This window comes from Littorina saxatilis, linkage group LG16 (assembly GCF_037325665.1).
Source record: "Littorina saxatilis isolate snail1 linkage group LG16, US_GU_Lsax_2.0, whole genome shotgun sequence".
Lineage (NCBI taxonomy): Eukaryota > Metazoa > Mollusca > Gastropoda > Littorinimorpha > Littorinidae > Littorina > Littorina saxatilis.
In genome coordinates this window covers 13,980,821-13,988,542 of record NC_090260.1, presented here as the reverse complement: position 1 = coordinate 13,988,542, position 7,722 = coordinate 13,980,821, and the positions used below count along the sequence as shown (strand labels likewise).

General features: G+C 47.1%; 1 protein-coding gene and 1 long non-coding RNA gene across 2 annotated transcripts in view; one reads left to right on the top strand and one right to left on the bottom strand.

Annotated features, from left to right (window-relative positions):
- The window catches only part of LOC138949869 (G-protein coupled receptor GRL101-like), a 9,595-nt gene extending 6,563 nt beyond the window's left edge, over nt 1-3,032 (top strand). The window contains exons 5-6 of the mRNA XM_070321653.1: nt 232-340; nt 1,017-3,032. Of these exons, the coding sequence (XP_070177754.1) occupies nt 232-340; nt 1,017-3,032 (2,125 nt within the window). The remainder of the gene's footprint in view (nt 1-231; nt 341-1,016) is intronic.
- A 1,193-nt stretch (nt 3,033-4,225) lies between these two features.
- LOC138950459 (uncharacterized) overlaps nt 4,226-7,722 on the bottom strand; it is a 138,210-nt gene continuing 134,713 nt past the window's right edge. Inside the window, exon 2 of the long non-coding RNA XR_011450667.1 lies at nt 4,226-5,589. This is a non-coding gene — a long non-coding RNA (uncharacterized lncRNA). The remainder of the gene's footprint in view (nt 5,590-7,722) is intronic.

Below are 7,722 nucleotides of genomic sequence, written 5' to 3'. Positions count from 1 at the left end.
TTTCACGGCGCCTCAGTCCCTTTCTTCCAACCAAACGCTTCCATTCAGTCACGTGAGATGCCCCGGGGGTCACATGACACACGCGTTTCTGACCTGTGACGCAAAAAGTTCGTGTTTCAAGGAGACCTACGTCATTAGTGACGTAAGAGCAGTGGCTTCCTGCCCCGCCCGTCTTGATTGGTTCGCGCCACCTTTCGCGTGCAGCAATGGGTTTGAACGCGTTCCCTACAGCCTGGTGTGTGACCACCGAGCGGACTGCTTGGACAGCAGTGACGAGGAGTTGTGTGTGTTTACCCCGTGCAAGGCTGAGGAGCAGATACAATGTGGGAGCATTGGACAGGTATGTGTACAATGTTTTGACCTAAAAACATGTGTCTGTTACACTCATTACGCCAATAACTCACTGTGTCCCAAAGTCACCCACACACGCACGTTCGCACGCATGCGCGCACACTCGCACGCCTTCACGCACCCACACCCACACACACACCCACACACACACACACACACACACACACACGCACACACACACGCCCACGCCTCTCTTTCTGGTTATCTCACACCCACTTTCCAGCCCATTTACACAAGGGGGTGTATTAGGCTAACAATTCATCTATGTGTGTGTGTGTATTTGGGTGTGTGAGTGTGGGTGTGTGTGTATATGTGTGTGTGTGGTTGGTGTGTGTGTGTGTGTGGTTGTGTGTGTGTGTGAGAGAGAGAGTGTGTGTGTGTGTGTGTGTGTGTGTGTGTGTGTGTGTGTGTGTGGTTGTGTGTGTGTGTGTGTGTGTGCGTGTATGTGAGTGCGTGGGTGCGAGAGAGTGTGTGTGTGTGTGTGTACGCGTGCGTGCGTGTGTACGAGTGCGTGCGTGCGTTCGTACGCGTGTGTGTGTGAGTGCGAGCGTTCGTACGCATGTGTGAATGAGCGCGTACGTTCATGTAAATGTGCGCGTGCGTTCGTGTGTGTGCGTCAGAGGGCACGCGCCCTTACATTAATGCAAGTGTATCGGTGTTACCAGTGTATCCCACGACAGAAGATGTGCGACGGCCCCGAGGACTGTGCGGACGGCAGTGACGAGAGAAACTGTGCCAGAGAAAGGATGGACCTTATCCCCCAGGACCCTCCGCCAGCCCTGGTCTACACCAGGTGGCAGAACTGGTTCGGTCCAACCATCAACACGTTTGTCGTCATGCCGCACAAGGGCCGCTCCTGTCCAGAGGGATTTTTTCAGTGCGTTGAGGATGACTACTGTCTGGAGGTCCAGTTTCGCTGCAACGGAGTGCGGGACTGTCCGGGTGGTGAGGACGAAGCTCGGTGTGGTGAGTACTCGTGCCCGGGTATGTACCGCTGTCGCGGGTCCAGGGTGTGCTATAGAGCAAACAAGCTTTGCGATGGTCGTGGGGACTGCCCGCAGCACGATGATGAGCTGTTCTGTGACCTCCAGTGTCCGGCGAACTGCACGTGCTATGGTCTGGCCTTCACCTGCCCGCGTGTGTTCCCTGTGACGCATTTCCCTCTCCTGCGCTACCTGGACGCCGGTGACAGCGGCCTGACTGCAGGGCACGTGAACCACAGCGGCTTACTAATACATCTCAGTCTGGCCAGGTGCGGCCTGCTTCACTTGGGCAACCTTACCTTGCCCAACCTGCGTAGTCTCGATCTGAGCGGAAACCATTTCTCTGCCGTCAATCTCGGGGAAGTAAGCCGTTTACAGAACTTGAAGGAGTTGGTCTTGGCGGATAATCCGTTGGCGTCGAATTTGTTGACAGAAAAGGGATCATCTTTGACCCTGCGGTATCTGGACCTGTCTCACGTGCGCTTGTCTTCGCTCACTGTCCGCACACAGCTTCCCTTCCTGCAGTTCCTCAACCTGTCCTTCACGGGGCTGGACGAGTTGCACGGAACAGGGTTCCAGTCGCTTTCCGGTCTCCGGGTCATCGACCTCCGTGGATGCCCTTTGACCCAGTTTCCACGTCACATGTTTCAAGACCTTCAGCAGCTTCGCACAATCTACGCTGACAGTTACAAGCTGTGTTGCCAAGGAACGCTACCGCTCGGGTTTAACCTCAAAAACTGCCACGCTCCTGAAGACACCGTGTCGTCCTGTGACAGGCTGTTGAAGTACGACACGCACAGTGTCTTGGTCGCCGTCATTGCAGCTGTTTCCATCATCGGCAATGCGTTGGGCTTCATTGTGTTTGTGTTGCAGAAGACCGCGAGCAAATCTCCACTGACCTTCTTCCTGTTGCACCTGTGTGCGTCAGACTTTGTGAGCGGTATTTACCTGGCGGTTATAGGTGTGGCTGACCGGCTGTACCGGGGTACTTACCTGTGGGAGGACGTGGCGTGGAGACAGAGCGTGACCTGTCAAACAGCTGGCGTTCTCTTCACTTTGTCCTGTCAAGTGTCAGGTCTCTTGGTGTTCATCGCCACAGTGGAGCATGTCGTGTTCTTGTCTCTCAAACGCAGTGGTTTTAGTTCCAGACCTCTCGCTCTGCATGTAGCGACGTGTGGGGTCTGGGTGTTGGGGCTCGTCACAGCTTTAGCTCCCCTCCTGTCCTCCCGCTGGAGCAACGTTCCTGACACAGCGATCTGCATCCCGCTCATGTCCTCACAGCAAGACAACAGCTTGGTTGACCTGCTGGTCATCCCCCAGTGCACCCTTCACGCTCTGGTGATGGCGGCTCAGGTCTACATCTTCCTCAAAACGCGGCCACATCCTCTCGTGGTCTTGGGAGCAGACAACACGCCTTCACAACTGAGCAACGCCCGACGGTTTATCCCTGTAGCGATAGCCAGCTGCCTGTGCAGAATGTCTCTGCTGGTCCTGGCGGTGTCGCTGTATCAGGGAAGCATTAAGTCGAACCCAGTGAGAGTGGCGGCCAGTGTTATTGTTCTGCCGCTGAGCTCCGCGCTGCATCCTGTCTTGTACGCCCTGGGAGCGGTGCAGGAGAGACGCCAGTCAGCGCGGAACGAGCGACTGCTGAAATACTTGATGGCCAAGAGACGGGCTAAAGTCTTGAATGTTAAATAGCTAAGACAGACGCAGTGGCCTAGTGGATAAGATATCTGCATCTTAATCGGAAGGTCGTGAGTTCAAATCCCGGCCGCCTGGTGGGTTAAGGGTGGAGATTTTCCGATCTCCAAAGTCAACTTATGTTCAGATCTGCTTGTGTCTTATCCCCCTTCGCGTGTACACGCAAGCACAAGACCAAGTGCGCACGGAAAATATCCTGGAATCCATGTCAGACTTCGGTGGGCTATAGAAACACGGAAATACCCAGCATGCTTCCCCCGAAAGCGGCGTATGGCTGCCTGCATGTCGGAGTAAAAATAGTCACACACGTACAAACCCACTCGTGCAAAAGCATGAGTGAACGTGGGAGTTTCATCCCATGAACGAAGAAGATGAAGAAGCTAAGACCAGGACCGGTGACGGTGTCACGAAATAAAACCTCTGCCTGAACAATCCCTCTCGCTGCGGTTAATGCGCATGCGCCAATCTTGGACGTTAGGGTTAGGGTTAGGGTTAGTTAGGGTTAGGGTTAGCAATCCGCTCGACTGTTCACGACCTGATTAATCTCCCCATGTAAGCGCATGCGCGTTGACCGCATTGCGAGGGATTGTTCAGGCAGCGTCTTTATTTCGCGACACCGGCTCTATCTTGTTCCGAACCTTTTCTGTTGAACACATGGAGTTACGTTCCGTGGTTCGCTTTATTTGATGTTGCTGTTCATTTGGCATGTCCAATTTGAGTTGTTGTGCTTCACATTGTCTTGTCTGTTCTGACGTACATGCGTGTCAGGTGTGTGTGTGTGTGTGTGATCTGTGGTAACCTGTAGGATAACGTCCCATCACTCCAGCCACACTCACAGAGACAGGGAGGGATTTCTGTCTCTCTCTCTCTCTCTCTGCATCGGTCCCTCTCTCTCTCTGTCTCTCTGTCTCTGTCTCTGTCTCTCTCTCGGTCTCTCTCTCTCTCTCTCGCTTTTCTCTCTCTCTCGCTCTCTCTCTCTCTCTCTCGCTCTCTGTCTCTGTCTCTCTCTCTCTCTCTCTCTCTCTCTCTCTCTCTCTCACACACACACACACACACACACACACACGCACGCTCGTACACAGACAAACACACACACACACATGCATGTACATACACACACACACATAATTACACACACACACACACACACACACACACACACACACACACACACACACACACAAATGAGGTTTGATTGACAGGCATGGTTTGATTTTATTGCAAGCATTTTATTGTCCACAAAAGTAGAATTCGTGAAGTAAACCCCAAACTAAACATGCTTAAAGAACAGTAGTACGTTTGAAATGTGATAGACATATCATTTATACAGAAATGAATAGTGAACACTTACCCCGAAGAGGGCATTATAGCATACACATGTTGAGCAGTATCTGGTATAATCGCATGCCAGTTGTACGAAATATGTATATTTGAATCTCACGCATTATCTCATTTTCATTTCAGTAAATAATAATTGTTATTATTATTTCAATGTGAATGTATTGTTTTGTCAATAACAAACGTTCCAACAACCTACCTTTCTTGTTTTTTGGTTCTGAATTTTGGAATGCTGAAACTTAATGACATCCGACAGCGATTGAACCCGACAATCGACTTCACTAATTTAAACCAAAAAATCGTTCGTCTGTGATTATTTCAGAATATGTTGAAACAAGTGTGAAAAAGGGAGACAGACTTTATAATACAGAATGTTGAATATGATGCATGGCATGCCAAGATTCAGATAAACGAGGGTTGGGTAGTTGAATCAGGTTTTTTGACCAGTCAGTTACAGCTTCAGAATGTATTTTGGACGTGATATTTTCTTTCAGAGTGTGATTTTTGTTTTCTCAACATGGTATGCAGATGCCGTACGGTTTTGAAGTTCCATTATAATTGGCAGTCAACATCAAGCAAAGTGAAGTGGACACAATGGTAGCTAAACACAACAATGCCGATTGTGATTTCTTGAGAGAGAAAAAAACACACCATGAAAGTGATATAAAAACAAAACAAAATGCAAACAACCAACACAACACAAGAAATTACATTTTGCGTGCATAGAAGTAACCCCGGAACGAGCTCCCAGAGCATACTGGAAGAAGTAATCGTACACAGGGCTGCGTGCATAGAAGTAGCCCCGGAACGAGCTCCCAGAGCATACTGGAAGAAGTAATCGTACACAGGGCTGCGTGCAATTCATAAACAGGAACTTAGATCTTTTATCAGGTTTTATTAGCATGTCAAAAATCAATACAAAATACGCGGAAAAAAAACATTGCACCAATCTTAACAAAAAAACACAAAAAACAAAAAAACAGAGAAAATGTGCAGGTCTAACAATGTTAACAGTTTTAATTAGATACAATCTTAATAGGGACTCCATTTAAAGGGAGACTATTGACCCAGACTGTACCCAATTAATCAAACCATGCCACACGCACCGACTTTTTCACTTCATCTTATTGTTCGCTCCATCGAACGGAGATATTACACAGAGTACTCGAGTACATATTACAGTAGAGCTCAGTTTTGAGTTTGAAATAGAACACACCTCCACAAGTCGCGTAAGGCGAAAATACAACATTTAGTCAAGCTGTCGTACTCACAGAATGAAGGTGAACGCACTGCATTTGTTTCACCAAGACCGTATACTCGTAGCATCGTCAATCCACCGCTCGTAGCAAAGGCAGTGACATTGACTAGTCAGAATAGCGCGGTAATGGTTGCGCTGAGCAGGATGAGCACGCTTTTCTGTATCTCTGTTCTTTTAACTTTCTGAGCTTGTTTTTTTTATTCAAATATATCACATCTATATGTTTTTTGGAATCAGGAACCGACAAAAAATAAGATGACATTGTTTTTAAATCGATTCCGGAAATTTAATTTTAATCATAATTTTCATATATTTAATTTTCAGAGCTTGTTTTTAATCCAAATATGACATATTTATATGTTTTTGGAATCAGAAAATGATGAAGAATAAGATGACATTATTTGTGGATCGTTTTATAAAAAAACAAAATTAATTACAATTTTTAGATTTTTAATGACAAAACTCATTATTTAATTTTTAAGCCTCCAAGCGGAAATGCGATACCATAGTCCGGCCTTTGTCGAAGATTGCTTGACCAACATTTCAATCTATTTGATTGACAAATGAGGGCGTGACAGTGGATGATAAGCTACGTGCCACTAACACGGCATATGAGAAGAATCTATGCTAGTCGGCGAAAATGAGATGAAATACAGCGGCTTCTATTTTTAGATCAGTGGCACTGTGGCACAAACACATGCAATCTGTCAGAAAAAAACCACTTCTGCTTTAATTGAGAAGCAGGGAATTTATGGTCATTTGGTATTGTGGATAATATAAGCTGCATGTCATTGATTAATTCTGAGGATGAGAGCACAGTCTCGCTTAGGCAAAGGGCGGAAGAATACGCTCTGTGGAAAAGTTGAGTGCGCTAACAGTTTTAGCGCATCGCCATTAGCCAATCAACTGGTTCACATCAGTCATGTGACACCAGTACTTACTGACAATAATTATTATCATTTAGGTAGAAATCAAACTTTGTTTGAGGTTTAAGTGGTTCAGATTATATTTAGACACGATGGTAAAAAGGCAAGGGGAATATTCAGATAAACCACTTTGCAACACTTACAAAAGGGGGTTACTTCCCTTGTACTAACATGTTTCCCCTTCAAAAGTGTTGCAGCAAGATCTGACTTTCGCATTTAACAGCGGGGTGGGGGGTGGGGTGGTACGGAACTCAGCCCCCCCCCCCCCCCTCCCCATCAGGTCCGGCCCTGCAAACCATAAGCATGCTTAGTAACATTTTTCAAAACTACAGCTTCTGTACATTATTCCATGAACTGTGACATCAGCCGAGGCACTTTTGGACATAATAATAATCCCTCGTTTACGTTTGTTGTAATGATGGGTTTCTAATTGAATTATTGTAACATGTCTTTCCGATATGGCTGGAAATAACGTAATGACTTGACGTTTTCGCAGGTTAACATTAGCTACCGGTAGATCAGTTTCTCAATTCGCAATAACATATCTATGTCCTGGAGCATCCGATGGATTATAACCAAAATATGACACAATGCCGAGCAGAGTCCCCACAATCACATTTCAAAACATCGAAAACACGAGGCGGGTAACAGCTGAAAATTGAAGAGCAAAGACTCGAATAATGTCCCACAATCACCGTCAGTAAACACACATCTCGAACAACGATTAACTCGTACTTACTTTATTACACATGCCTTATGCATTTTATAGACCTTACTTGCCTTGTCTAGCAGATCCCCCAACTTGAAAGTGCTATCAGTCTGATGCAATTTATGACTTGAGCTGATTGACGTCATAGTAGTTGACGTCATAGTGGTCAGTGCCCAGTTGAGAACAAAGATTGTTGAAGGTGGGTCTCCCCTCTGGTTCCTCCGCCCAGCAAGTCCGCATAATGTTGTAGTACCTGTGGTACACACACACACACACACACACACACCCAGCCAGCAAAATTTTGCGCAGCGAATGCGTGTCGCAGTCGCCAAACTCTGCGTAACAACTGCACTGGACGCATGCGTAACGCGCGCGATTTTGCAAAGCGAAATACATGCGTGACACACTCGTTTTCCCTCAGATTACGCAGACCATACGCACCTCCAGCGCACGCTT